The sequence below is a fragment of the Rosa rugosa genome, chromosome 1, assembly GCF_958449725.1.
Source record: "Rosa rugosa chromosome 1, drRosRugo1.1, whole genome shotgun sequence".
In the NCBI taxonomy this organism is placed as follows: domain Eukaryota; kingdom Viridiplantae; phylum Streptophyta; class Magnoliopsida; order Rosales; family Rosaceae; genus Rosa; species Rosa rugosa.
The window spans coordinates 65469644-65483740 of record NC_084820.1 but is presented as its reverse complement, the minus strand read 5'-3'; the positions used below and the strand labels follow the sequence as shown (position 1 = coordinate 65483740).

The 14097-nt window shown below is 38.1% G+C and overlaps 1 protein-coding gene across 1 annotated transcript; it reads right to left on the bottom strand.

Annotated features, from left to right (window-relative positions):
• Positions 1 to 9688: 9688 nt before the first annotated feature.
• LOC133726179 (transcription factor DICHOTOMA-like) lies at positions 9689 to 11271 on the bottom strand. The gene is made up of 2 exons (XM_062153682.1): positions 9946 to 11271; positions 9689 to 9763 (listed from the first exon to the last, which is right to left on the bottom strand). The coding sequence occupies exons 1-2, from the start codon at positions 11021 to 11023 to the stop codon at positions 9756 to 9758; spliced, it is 1086 nt and encodes a 361-aa protein (XP_062009666.1). The 5' UTR covers positions 11024 to 11271; the 3' UTR covers positions 9689 to 9755.
• Positions 11272 to 14097: the final 2826 nt, after the last annotated feature.

Genomic DNA, 14097 nt, shown 5'->3' with positions numbered 1-14097 from the left:
ATATTCATTAGTGCAAGTATAAAAGATGTGCATGAAATCACTATTGGAGATTGATTTTGCTTTTTTTAACGGATTCAAGACAACCATTTTTTTATGTCTTCCGAGTTTTATTAACTGCAAGCAGATCTTATATATAAAATCAGCTCAATTTTACGGGTGCATATATAACTGCAACTTTAAAAGTTAAAACTCCCATAGAGTAGCGCTATGTATAGATTCATTTGGTGCGTCGGGATATGTTTTTGGAGTGTTAGGTTTGACAAAAGAACACTAAGAACACTAATTCTCAACAAAAGAAGAATATATTTTAGAGAGAACGCGCCCCACGCGCGGAGGAAAAAGGAAAATCCCGGAGGTTTGTTCTCTCCCGGTCGAACGCTGCCGGTGATTCTGCCGCCGCGTTCCGACCCGGGAGGGGATGTCGTTGCTGATTAGTGGCAGGCCCTCAGTGCAGAGATGCGGTCCAGGGGAGGAGGGTGGGTTCTTGAAATCGGGTTGGGCAGATCGTCCTCGATCTGTCCTTCTGGGTTTAGGGGCGACCACGGCTGAGGTATTGCGGTGGCTGACATGGCGTCATCAAATATGCGGGATGGATTGTGGCGGAGGTGGGTAGATCGCGGCAGAGGGGATCCCCGTAGGGATCTGTTTCTGTCGTGCGTTGGGATCTGGTTGTGGTTGTCAGCAGGATGTAGATCCTGTTTGCAACTGGGCACAGTGGTGCGGTGGTGTCAGGGAGCGGCGAGGCAGTGGGGGGATAACGATGGTGTTTGCCGGCGGTGGGAAGGGGTATCTGCAGTGCTTGATTGCTGGTGGGGGAAGTGGTGTATGGGTCGAGTCCCTGTCTTTGGGCCTTGTTGTCATTTGGGTCTAATTAAGGTTTTTTGTTTGGTTTTATTTAGGGTTTTTTGTTTGGTTAGTTTAGGTTTAATAAGTCCCTACTCCTTCGAGCTAGGGTTTGGGAGTCGTGTTCTGGTTGGCGTGCCATTATTGTGGCTTTACTCCGAGGAATTATGGGTTTTAATTTCGGTGCTTTCTGGTTGTCAACGTGAGGGTGGATTGCCGTTGCACGTGGTCTGGCGGTACTTGGACACGGTGTTGAAGAGGGTAAATTGGCTCGGTCTAATGTTGGTGGCAAGGTTGTATCGGTACTCTCGGGAAGTAGCTCGTGGTTTCGGGCGTAAAATTTGGTTAGGGGTTGGGCTCATTTGGCTCATGGATGTTGCTATTAGCGACGGACCCATAACTATGGATCTTTGTAGGAATGTGTGTCGTGGTGTAGTACCACAACCGGTCATTCCAATGCGTTGTAATCTTTTCGGTTATTAATGGATTTTATTTCTCCTCAAAAAAAAAAAAAAAAAAAAAGAACACTAATTCTCATATATATTTGAGATACTCTTATGGTCCATTGGATATATGAAGTAATTACATTATACAATAAAACTTAAAAATACATCATTCAAATTAAAGTTTCATCCTTTGCGAGTAGAGTGGAGGCACGTAAGGTGGCAGCAGCACCAGCAATTGCACAATGGATCGATGTGTCGTGATCCATGAAGGTTGTGGTTGTGGTAGTGGAAGTGGCCGCGGGGAAGATAAAGGTTGGGGCGGTGTCGTGGTGATGCATGACGGTATTTAATGGTACGGACAACATATAGTACGTTGTAGTGAGGCTAGTGCAACCTATTAATCGCCTAGTTAAATGGATTTCAAAAATCATCAATCTTATATTCTTATTTACCTTTTTTTTTCATGACAGAAAAAGTTACAATAAGAAAGAAAAACCACGACTAACACCCATTCCCAGCTGATCCAAATGGAACGCTGAGCACACAGAAAGGGGTAGACAGTAAAACCAAATTCTAGGATGAGAATGAGTATAGGCTAAATTTGCCAAGTGATCAGCTACAAAATTAGCTTCTCTATAAGCATGCCTGAAGATAATATCCTGAAACTTAGTGGCCAATTGCTTAATGTCTATAATTAGAGTCCTTAAAATCTATGGACTTAGTAGCGTTTGATACAGTCAATTAAAAGCTTTGAGTCTCCTTCAACAATAAGATGAGAGAACCCTTGAAGATAAGCTGCATGAAGACCCTCACGTAGAGCCGTAGCCTCAGCAACTAGAGTATTTGTGTCACCTAAAACTCTGCAAGCTGCAACTAAAGGATTGCCATCCGAGTTCCTAATAAGGAAACCAATAGAAGCTTTTCCGTTTCTGACTGAACCATCAAAATTTAGTTTAAGAAACTGGTTAGTCGGTGGATACCATTTAATGTGCATATTAGACTGTAAATGATGACCATTCCTCTGCTATTATTTACTTGGTTATAAGTTAGGCCAAAATGAAAAGCATCATACCAAACATCAGTAGGTGAAAACCATTTCTCCTGGAAAATAGCTTTGTTTCTAGCATTCCATATACACCAGAGTAGGAGAATAACATTAGCAAGCACCTCTTTATAGTTTCTACTATTACTAAGAGATTCTAACCAAGAAATTAACGAACCATTCCTATGAAAAGGGTTAGCAGTTTGAGTTTGAGACCAAACCTGAGTAGCAAAAATGGCTGTTTTTGAATAAATGGTCCAGAGTTTTAGTATCATTATTACAAAGAGGACATAAATGAGATATAGAACTGTTATACGAAGCAAGTCTATCCCTGGTTTTAAGACGGTTACGAATGAAGAGCCACGCAAAAATTTTAACTTTAGGAGGTATATGTAACTTCCAAATTTTATCTAACAAAAGAGCTTTAGGATCGATGAGAGTGAACCTGGTTATATTGAATCGAAGAACCTGGCATCAAGTATTCCTTTCCAAGCTAGTGTCTGAAAAAATTTATTATTTCTATCACCTAGTTGGAGCCATCTAGTTTTTGCTCTTTGTGCCCAAAAAACTTCTTCATCTTTGAATAAGTTCTCAATGGCATCAGTTAAGTAAAGTTCTTGTTGGGCAGTATGATGAGAAAAAGTAGAAGAAGATTGAACATTCTGTAATTGTGTATGCAGATCTCTCAATCGTTGATGTAAGTTACCAAAAACAGTGAAATTCCAATTCCGAGCAAGAGCTTGAAATGCATTTACAACAGCAGTACCAGAAGTAGCATTCTGCCAAGAGCATCAACTATATATAGGTGCAAACTCACTGTGATGTAGCCACATGGCTTCTAATTTAAAAGCTTTTCTTTTCCTAGTAGTAGCAGGGTTAAATGAAGGATAAATAGGTCCATTATCGGACCCAGTAATAGGTAGGTTATGCAAATTGACAGACGAAATAAGGTAAAGGCCGCACTATTTGCAACTACTCTATCTAACCGTTCACAAATTCGAGTATTAAGCTGTTGTTTATTTGTCCAAGTAAATAGATTACCAGAGAAAGATAAAGAGATCATGCCTAGTCTATTCAGCTAAGGTCTAAACTGAATGATATAACGGTCAACAAAATTTGAGCCGCCACGTTTCTCTTTTAGATGTAAAATGCAATTAAAATCACCCATAATAAACCAAGGTTCTTGAGAATGGACTTGCAGGTTAACAAGTTCATTCCAAAGATCCTGCTGTTGGTGTTTATGCGGAAACATGTAAAGAAAAGTGACCAGCCAGGTAGTAGTCGAACACACATCCTGAAACTTGCAATGAATAAACTTAGGATGAGAGCTTAAAATGGAAATACTATAATTAGAGTTCCATAAAAGTAACAGGCCACCAGAATGCCCAACCGGAGGAACACAAAAATAGTTACAAAAAGGCAACTTAGTAACCAAGTTCTTTGCTGTATCCTCATCTATCATAGTATCTACTAAACATAAGACATCAAACACCATAAAGAGTTCTGAAAAAAGTAGGTTGAGAAAGAAAGCCCTGTCGTGAACAGCCTCGACAATTCCAGCACAAGATGCTCATTGAGGCAGATTAGAAGAAAATGGTCAAACTAAAACAGTCTGTTAGTTTGAGACCAAAAAGAATAAAGAAACAAGCTAGAACACACTTAAACAGAAAAGCACTGCAAGGTGACTAGAAATAAACAAAAACAAAGTAAAAAACAAGCAAACTTGAGAGAGAGGGAAAAGGAAAGCACGGGGTTGACAGGTGAAGAAAGGTACCAAAAGAAATCACAGGTATGGAATCGGAGGAAAGAGGAACTGATTGATGCCGGTCAAAAGGCCTTGAAATCAGGTTGCTGCGCTATGAAGTCGAATTCGAGATCAACCAACAGAGACAAAGCTGGACAAACACCACAAACTCTAACCTTACAAACCGCTTGGGGAAACTACCCAGGTCAAATCTGGGATCGATCAGTAGGGAAAGAGACGAATTGATTGGGTATGAACTCAATTTGGGAAGGAATAAACAAGATGAAGACGAATTGCAATTGGGATTGGAAAGTCGGCTATCAGGTTCCAGAGGTCTCGGGACTTTGTTCTTGGGAGAGAATGTGTGTATGTATTCTTATTCACTTCTTTTGTGGTAAAAATGAAAGAGCCAGCAAGCTACTTCATGAAGGGAAAAAAACAAAAACAAAAACAAAAAAGTACGTATCGAAGCAGTACTTGACCTTGCTGTGGATTAGCCAAGCTAGCTACTTAAAAAATTGGTCGCGGAGTACTCTTCATTGGGGAATTAAAGAGGGGAGGTAGATTTTGTTGGTTATTATATTAGATATGGAGTATGGTTATTATATACATATATCGTACTCACAGCCATATCTCCATGTCCAGAATCAAAACTACTACCAGAACTGCCAGTTAAATATAATATCAGTAACCCTCTTTTACAGACATGCTAGTTCAACTTTAAACGGAGATAAAGAAAGAAGAAACTAGTTCTTCAGCTATCAGTGATCGCCATCACTTCCACTATTGCACAGAATTGTTCATCTTCTTCACCGTGTGCTGTAAATTACCTCTCTCAAATTATTAGGGCCACTGTTCATCAAGCTCTTTCAGGTAAATGCCCACACTCTGCTTTCATTTCTCTAGCTCTTAAAATTTTTAGGCGTGCATGTTCTGTCTTTCTTTATGCCAAAGGGGGCTGTACTGAGTTTGAGTTCTCATGATTCATTGGCCTCACAATACACTAATTTCCCAGCCACAGCTGTAAAGTCTCCAAATAACTATATAGCTAGAGCTTTTTACTGTTCTAATTTCTAATGATGATAGCAGTCTTGTTGTTTCTTGCTGGTGGCTTTTTTCTTAATTAAACTCAGAAGTTGAACTTCGTCCTTCATTTTCTCTTGCCATTCCTGTACCTCATATCAGTACTACTGTACTAGAGGCTATAGCTACGACTCATGCGCATGCTAGCTGTTCTTTGGAGTCTTAAATTATTGTGTTACTTATTGATATCCTACATTCCAAAGAGCTAAAAATGGTCAGTATATCTGTGGTTATCTTCTTAAGCAAAGTAGCAACCTTGAAAGTTGAAACTTTGATGCCGGTTCTGACCTGAGCATGGTTTTAAACAATTTGTGCCAATTTAATAGTTGAAAGAATTTGGTACTTCCGAGTATTACACATGCATACACACTGATCATTGAATCAATGATTGATGCAGGTATGGTTTTTGTTCCAAAATTCGAGTTTAGATACATCCTAAACCGTAGTCGGGCGTATTTAGAGAGAAAAAATTGGAAAATGGCACTAGCTTGGTTTTTCGTGAATGTATTGTAAATACAAATGATATGAATGTACTCACCAAGTTAAAATAGAGGTCTTGCATATAGATGAAAATTAGATTGCGAGAGAAAAAGACAGTTGGGGAGGCAAGAGTATAGTTTCCCACTTTACCTACTCTATATTTTACCCTCTCTTTCTTTCTCTCTCTTTTTAATTTTTTTTTATTTAGTACAAAAATATAATTAATACTAGTATGCAATCAGTGTATGAAAAATTTTCGTTTAAAAAATAATAATTATTATTATTATTGCAGAAAAAATAGATTCACTGATAGTTATTGTAAAAAGAAAAGTGGGGGTTGTGGAATCATTTCTTTTTAATTTTCTTCATAAAAATCTATTTTATAATTGTCCTATTTATCCTTGTGATTTAATTTATTCTCAAAGTTTTTTAATCCTTCAAGGTTAAATTTGTCCAAATTTTTAGTTTTGGTTAACAAAGCCTCTTCTCTTAATAATAGTATAGATTAAAACAACATGAATTTCATCCTTTGATAATAAAAAAAAACATATTAAAAGAACATAATTAATTTTTTTTACATTCTGGTTGGCAATATTGACAATACTAGGTGAATATTGTACTTACGTTGTAATAATATGTAAAATGTCCTGATTCTATTTTTTTTTTTTTTTTTTTTTACCAGCCAAAAAGCCAGAGTCTAACATACACTTAAAGACAGAAAAATGGCGGGATAACTACCACGCTCCTATCTAAGTGATGTAAACTCATTACAAGTCGAATTTGAACCCGCTTTGGAAGCGGACCCATAAACAAAGAACAACTCCGTGTCTTCTAGGGCAAAATCATTGATTAGCATCCCCATTAGCCAGGCGCGCAATTGCGAAACCAACAGAGAGCAACTTCCCAGCAAACAAATACGAGTCAGTTCCTCATCCATAAGCCGCTTCCTCCAGTCCAACTCAAGATAATTACCAATTCTGAAGAACCATGATCTGAATTAGTACTGGCACTTTAAAAAACCTTAAGCCCATAATGTGGGCCTAGGTTTACAGCCCAGCAGCCCAAGTTGGAGCCCAGGCCCAAAAGCCCAAGCCCAAACCCGATCTGCCAAGACAGCAGCCCTAGCCCCCAGTAGCCAAACCACCGGTGGCCGACCGCGATTGAGCCTGGGCATGGTGACCTCAAGCCGCAAACCAAGCTGGAAAAACCAGGACCGCCCGACTTGCAGGTCGATCCGGATCCACCGACGAGAAGCAACGTCAAACCAGGTGCCGCACCTCCAAGCCTGCAACGACAGCACGCCGCTCTTCTCTCGCCCAAGACCGAAAATCCCAGGCCGGTGCGACCTCGTCTGCTTCCCTAGAACACCGCTGCTCGACCAACAAGTCAGATCGCCAAGACCAGAGATCGATCCCCCACCTTGGATCTGTACTTGCAGCAACACGCACGCCCAGCAGCCTTTGATACCCCGCCCCACGACAAGAAACCTCATCGTCGCTATGTCGGCCGACGCCTTCGATCGATTCTGACACCGCCGCACTATGCTAAACCCTAGGGTTTCTAGTCCATTGTTTAAAAAATGCTATGACATTCTTCTTCAACATTCCTGATTCTATTTCATTGAATTATCTAGAATTTTAAACTTGTGTAGTTTATTGCTGGCAAATAGAACCAAACACTATGTTAATTTATCTTTGTCATCAGTTAAAAGACAGTTCAGACGCCCTACTGCTTGATATCATAGAATGTAACTAAACCAGGAGTGTAGTAAAACTAGTTCCAAAGTCTTCTAATCTGTCTATCTTTAATTTCAACCGTTACTCAAGAGTCTGACAAAAACAGAAGTTCAATAATCATATGCCTATGACTTCTTCGAATACAAATTGCAAAAAAAAAATTTCCTTGAGTTCATAATTTGTATATATAGTCATCAATTTGAGAAGTTTTCGGCTCCTTGCTTGATACAAAGTCTCTTTTTCTGGTATATATCAAAACACACACAGGAAGTCAGAGTGGTTGACATATACTTACTAAACTTTAAAAGAGTATGCTGTTAAATGCATGAGAAAGAAATCAAGCTGTTAATCAACTTTCAGTCCAGAAAAGAAAGAAAATAATAATGATCTAGCAATTCTTCTGGAACGGTATATTGGATTGATCAGTAGGACCATGCAGAAGCTTGATTAGGCAATGGAAAATATTTATTTCTTTTGCGGGATGATTATAACTTGAAAACAGGAAGTCTTCTTGTACTAAAATGATTTCACTTTTTTCCTAAAGAGATGGAAATGAAGACTTGTTAATTTATTTGCAGAACTAGACATAACACCTTGTCGAAATAAAAAATAAAAAAAAATCTTAAAATTATGTTGCTCCTCACCACATTAAACCTCAGAAGTCATATATGCATGTATACAATATTATAATCAAATGCCACTATACATTCCAAAGATATAGTAGTTAAGCTCAGAGTGAGAAGATCGAGTTTCTAATAAATGCATAACCTCCTATTTCGGACAACCTTGAACCGTACCCCTTAATCATATGGTGATCTATTTTTCATAGAAGACAGTAGCATAACAAGGAAGTTGAAAAATAAACAATCAATTTTCCTCATGTATCCATGAATATATGTCTTGCAGATCCATATGCACATTGGATAGCCAAAACTAGACCAACTGAACTTGAATTCCTGATCGAGCTTTCTATGAATTAATACTAGAATATAATCATATATCACTCCCCTTGAAACAGAGAAACTACAACTGGAAAAGTTGCAATGCAGATCTAAAAGGACATATAGAGGAAGCCTAATTAATCCCAGAAGATGGTTTTCTTTTAAATATATTTCACTTCCCTAAAATTAGGATATTAATCCCCAAGATACATTACATTGATCCTCTACTACTGGACTACATAATACATGTAGCTAGCTTTCAATCTCATGCTCTCATTCATGTTATTTATTAATTTTCATCTAACAGGGAACAGCTTTATATGTATTGTCATGAATATCACCACCTTGATCATCAGCTGCAAACATCAAAGCTTTAAGGTTCGTAATCAAGTACTTAGCTTCTTACACTAATTGACCTCTGTTTGATCTGATCACTTGCTACTCATATATACTCATCTGGACAAAAATTACAAATCCGGTGAATTTTAATGGTTTTCTCGACAATATATCCCTGCTCAAACTCTCAAGGTGCATTTGGATCATGTAATTCCAAATCTGGCATTTATTAAACCCCAAGTTATTTAATTAAACTATAGATGTCCAGTCTGAAGATTACTCTTTACATATATTCTTTTTCCAAATCCATATATTTCAAATGTATCACACCTAGTTATTTCAAATACATTCTGTCTAATGTTCTTTGCATTAATTTGGTCTTGTTGACAAATAAAAGTCTTTGTTTTGAAATCAGTCTATCCAAATGAAGGATTAAATTTAATTCATTAGTGAAATAGTTCATTGCTTGTGTTTCAAAACAATAAAAAGCATTTTTGTAGAGTACAGCTTTCTTCCTATGTATCAATAACTATATATTTTCATTTTATTTGTGACTTATCAACTTGGGAAATTCTAGTGTAGTGGTGGGTAACTCATACCCACATTTACAAAAGTGAGAACAAATTTTGTTGTTAAAGTTGTAATTTGAGTCCTACTTTGTGTAATTTTAGTTCTAATAATAGTAATTACACCTCTTACGACATTTTACAAGTTTTTGAACAAATTTGTTGTCAATGTTGTAATCTTAGTTCTAATAATGGTAATTACACCTCTTAAGATATTTTTACAAGCCTTTGAACAAATTCGTTGTTAATGTTGTAATTTTTGTTTAACTATATGTAAATAGTGTAAATGAATATGGTAACTTTTGTTCTCAATGTTGTAATTTTGGTTCAAATACTTATCAAATAGTTATAAATGAGGGTATCTCATACCCACCAGTACACTAGCTTGTCTCTATCAACTTGCGTGACTGAAAGATAAATATGAGCATTCAAATGGAGGTACAAGCATTAGCATAAACATGTATAGCTTACATCTGTTTGGTTTAAATGGTCATTGTAATCCTTGATTTGTGCTACCCTCCCAGATGTTGCTATAGATTTAAGACCCTGCATGTTAATTAACAGAAATATTAAAATATATGTCAAAAGAGGAGGGGGGGGGGGGGAGGAGGGATAAGGCGAAGTGTAACAGAAATATTAAAATATATGTCTAGATTGTGCATAGTTTATGTCAAAAGAGGGGCGGGGAGGGGAGGGATAAGGCGAAGTGTGTCTTTGACACTCTATACCTGTAGAATTAAGATTTTTGTTGGTGGTAATGGCACAAATGCTAGGGCATGTGAAGACACTGCCGCTGATGTCCCAATAATTATGAGATATTGCATTCGGAAATTGGATATTAATGTGGCTGCAGCAATTTGAACTAGGTTCCGTGCTTTTGGGGTTCAATTCAAGGCTTCGATCTTGATAATTGGAAACTGACGGCGCCTTCAGCTTTCTTTTGAGCGCAACAGATTCATGATATTCAGCTTGACAATTAGATAGGAGTGTACTACCCGGTTCTTTATTCATATCTGCAGGTTCAAGCTCATTGAACAAGCTCAACTGGCTACAGATCTGATGGCTCCTCGTACTAGTACTGCACATCTTCTCTCTTGTTCTTTCTCTTGCTCTTGCTCTAGCCTTTGCCCGCGTTGCTCTGGCCATTATAGCAGCAGCCTCCTTCATCTTCCTCCTCTTGTCATCGGACGCCTCGTTGTTTATGTCCAAAACATCATCACAGTCCGAAGTACTAGAAGATGATATACTAGTACTGTTATTGCACTTGCTCTTTTCTAGGTCCTTGATGGCCTTTCTGGAATTGCTGAGCAGCCACTCTAAGGTTTTGCTGGCTTTGTCAAACCCTAGCAAGTCTTGGAGATCGAAGAACTCACGGGCAACATTGATGGAGAGTCTTACCCTCCGATCCCTCAAGCCCTGAGAAGTGAAGATCTTGCTGTGCCGGTCTTTCTTCAGAGCAACCACCGGTACTCTCACCTCCTTAGAAACAAAATAGGGATGATTAATATTATTACCATAACCATAATGCTGCTGGTAGTGTCCAGATGATGATACGATCGCGTTTGATGAAGCTCCTCCGAGATTGACCATAGTACTTTCCGGTCCGGGTGACAGCAAACAATTGTTTAATAGGGAAAATTGATCACGGTGTAGGCCAAAAATGCCTCCACAGGCTGTATTTTCTTGAGGAAGAAGAGGGTGGTGGCTGTTATGAGAAGAAGAAGAGGAGGAAAAGGGAAAGTTAAAAGGTGGGAAAGGAAATACAGTACCACTACTACTAATGTCATTATTGGTGGAAGAGTACATGATTACTGGTTCAGATGAGAGAGCGAGCTTTGCTTCACGGCTTCTAACCCTTTCGATATTTTTCAAAGATTCTTCTTCGCTTTCTCTGAGAGCGAGCTCATGAACTTAAAACAGCTTCTGTCTTTTACTTTTTTCTTTTTTCTTTTTATTTAAGAAGACAACTCATAAGAAAGAAGGAAGATCAATGAGTGAGGACTGTGAGGCAGTAGTAGTACAGGTGAGTATAAATTTGGTGTGTCCTTGTTGCTTTGCTTTCCTAGTTTTTGTTTTTGCGGTTTACATTTTCTTCGGTAGGGCAAACTCTGCCACTATCATTTATTGTATAGGGAGTAAACATTGGGCTGATAGAGGTACACGGGAACTGGACAAGTATGTGGAAGCTCATCAAATTTGTCATCACGTTGATCTGACGTTACCTAACTCACAGCTCATTAGTAACTTAATTGGTGGATATTTTGCGAATTAACGAATTGTTAAAAAAAAATCATCCTTTCAAAAAAAAAAAAAAAAAAATCATATTTTTTAAATTTTTGAGAAATGTTTTGAAAACTTTGTATTTTTTTTTCAATCAGTCAGAATTATTCCTTAAATATACGTATTTTTAATTTTTTTAATAAAAAAGTCAATTTTAAGATTAATGAAAAGATTCACTTGTCTCCACAGTCCCTTAAAAAAAAAAAATATATATATATATATATATTAATGTTCAAAGGCCTGTTCACTTAAGAGATAGTTTTTAAGGGACTGTGGGGGACAAGTGAATTGACGGCTGAAAATAAATGTACAGTTTTAAGTTGTTATAATTTCTGCTTTTATATTTAATATATGTGGTTAATATGCATTTGTTCCTCACAGTCCCTTAAAACTGTCCCTTAGGTGAGCAAATCAGATGAGATGACTCTCTTTTTTTTGTTTATTTTTTTTGAACAACTGAAATGAGGAAGATGATCAAATTCTTAAGATTGAAAATCTGAAGAAACAAAATTCAAAATATAGAGACCAAAAAAATGTAATATAATATCGTAGAGACCTAAAACACTATTGTTCATTTTTCTAGTACGAAACAACAGTTACTTCATATAATTAAGCATAAAAATGAGTGGGTGAAAAAACAACACGACCAAATATTTTGCCTGGGAATTTGGAATAGGAAAAAAAGATCGTTAGGTTTTCCAAAGGCCGCGAGTTATATGTGATGCTGGATGCCAAATAGTAGTAGTAGCTATACGCCTATACTTTCACGTGCCTGTGTCTTTCAGAAAAGAGCAAATTAATTGTAATGCTTTTTGACTGTCCCATCTACCGTCGCTTTCACCTATCTTTTTCTCTGGCTTTTTTTTTTATGCAAGTCTTTTTCTCTGGCTTTAGCTTTTTATCGTTTTCACTAATCTACGGTGGTGGTTTCTTCTTGTTTTTTTTCTCTAAGACATCTTTTTGGTCTGGTTTTTGCTAAAAGCATCTGCAGTGGGGACCCAAATTTCAGTCCAAAAGTTAAATTTAGGTCCAAAATCAGATGAAATTGAAATCATGGGGTCGGAAAAATTTGGACTCATTTTAGCCTAAGACCCAAAACTTAGCTCAAATTTGAGTCGATAGAGAGGACCCAGATTTGTGGGACCTACACGTTGGACAGTTGTAAGAATACAATTGGGCTACAGCAAAAAAAGTTTGGGTCCACCGCATAAATTAATTCATGCATGGGTTTTTTTTCTTGGCTGAAACTCATGCAAACTTGCAAAGTTCATAATTTTATTGATATTTTTAATTTTTCTATTCCTTTGGTATAATATTTATTGATATTTTTATTTAATAAAGTTCATAGTTTGAGAGTTGTTCATGTTCATAGGACGGCGAACTCAATTGCCCATACTTTGGCTGCTTTCGGTAGCAGGCTAGCAGATCTGCAGATGACTGCTTTTATTTTTCTGCTCCTAGTTTCCTTATGGCTGTGCTTGCAGCTGAGTTTCCTCTAATGTAATTTGTTTTGAGTTAATAAAGGGTTGACCTCTTTCTTTCAAAAAATGATATTTTTTTTAGGGGCTGTGACCAGTTACCCATTTTTAGCCCAAAAAATGCCCACTTACTCCACCAAGAGTTTTTTAACCCCATTTACCCAATCTTACATCTATTGACATTTTAGCCCCTGTTAATTAAATTAAAACTCATCCATCTCTTATCAGTCTCTCTCTCCTTCCCAAACTCTCTCTCTCCCCCCCCGATCTTCACCTCCACTCTCTCTCTCTCTCTCTCTCTCTCTCTCTCTCTCTCTCTCTCTCTCTCTCTCTCTCTCTCTCTCTCTCTCTCTCTCTCTCTCTCTCTCCTCCCCATGATCTCCACCTCCGGTCTGTCTCTCTCTCTCTGATCGCCGCGCCGGAGATGCAGTCCAAATCTGAACACGACGATGAAGCTCCAGTCGGCGATCCAACGTTCTCGTCGCCGTTCGATTGATCGGCGATCCAGCCACTCCAACGTCCTCGTCGCAGTTCATCGGCAATGTGTCTACTGCCCCTAACGCTGCCCCTAAACCCTAAACTTAACACGAAGACATTATTTGGGGGCAGTAATGTGTCTACTGCCCCCCACTAAACCATTATTACTGCCCCCACTAAACCATTAAAACTTGCCCCAGTTTTGTGAAGGGTTCTGACTTCGTATGAAGACATTATTTGGGGGCAGTAATGTGTCTACTGCCCCCACTAAACCATTAAAACTTGCACCAGTTAAGTGAAGGGTTCTGACTTCGTATGAAGACATTATTTGGGGGCAGTAATGTGTCTACTGCCCCCCACTAAACCATTAAAACTTGCACCAGTTTCAAGGATTCACAGTGTATTGCACTTTATCACAAACAAATCAACAAGAGATGATTACTGTCTCCTAAGAAAGACATTATTGGGTGGCACTAATGTGTCTACTGCCCCCCAATAGACCATCAAACATTACACCGCTTCCTATGTTTCGCAGATTATACAAGTTATTCACACTCAAAACAACAGATAATGTCTAAAAACCCACATTATGAGGGTCAATATTCTGTCTACTGCCCCCCACTAGACTGACACAAACAACACAAT

What these genes read in the sequence shown, in the direction of transcription:
- LOC133726179 (XM_062153682.1), bottom strand. Translation starts at nt 11,023, where the DNA reads ATGTACTCTTCCACCAATAATGACATTAGTAGTAGTGGTACTGTATTT.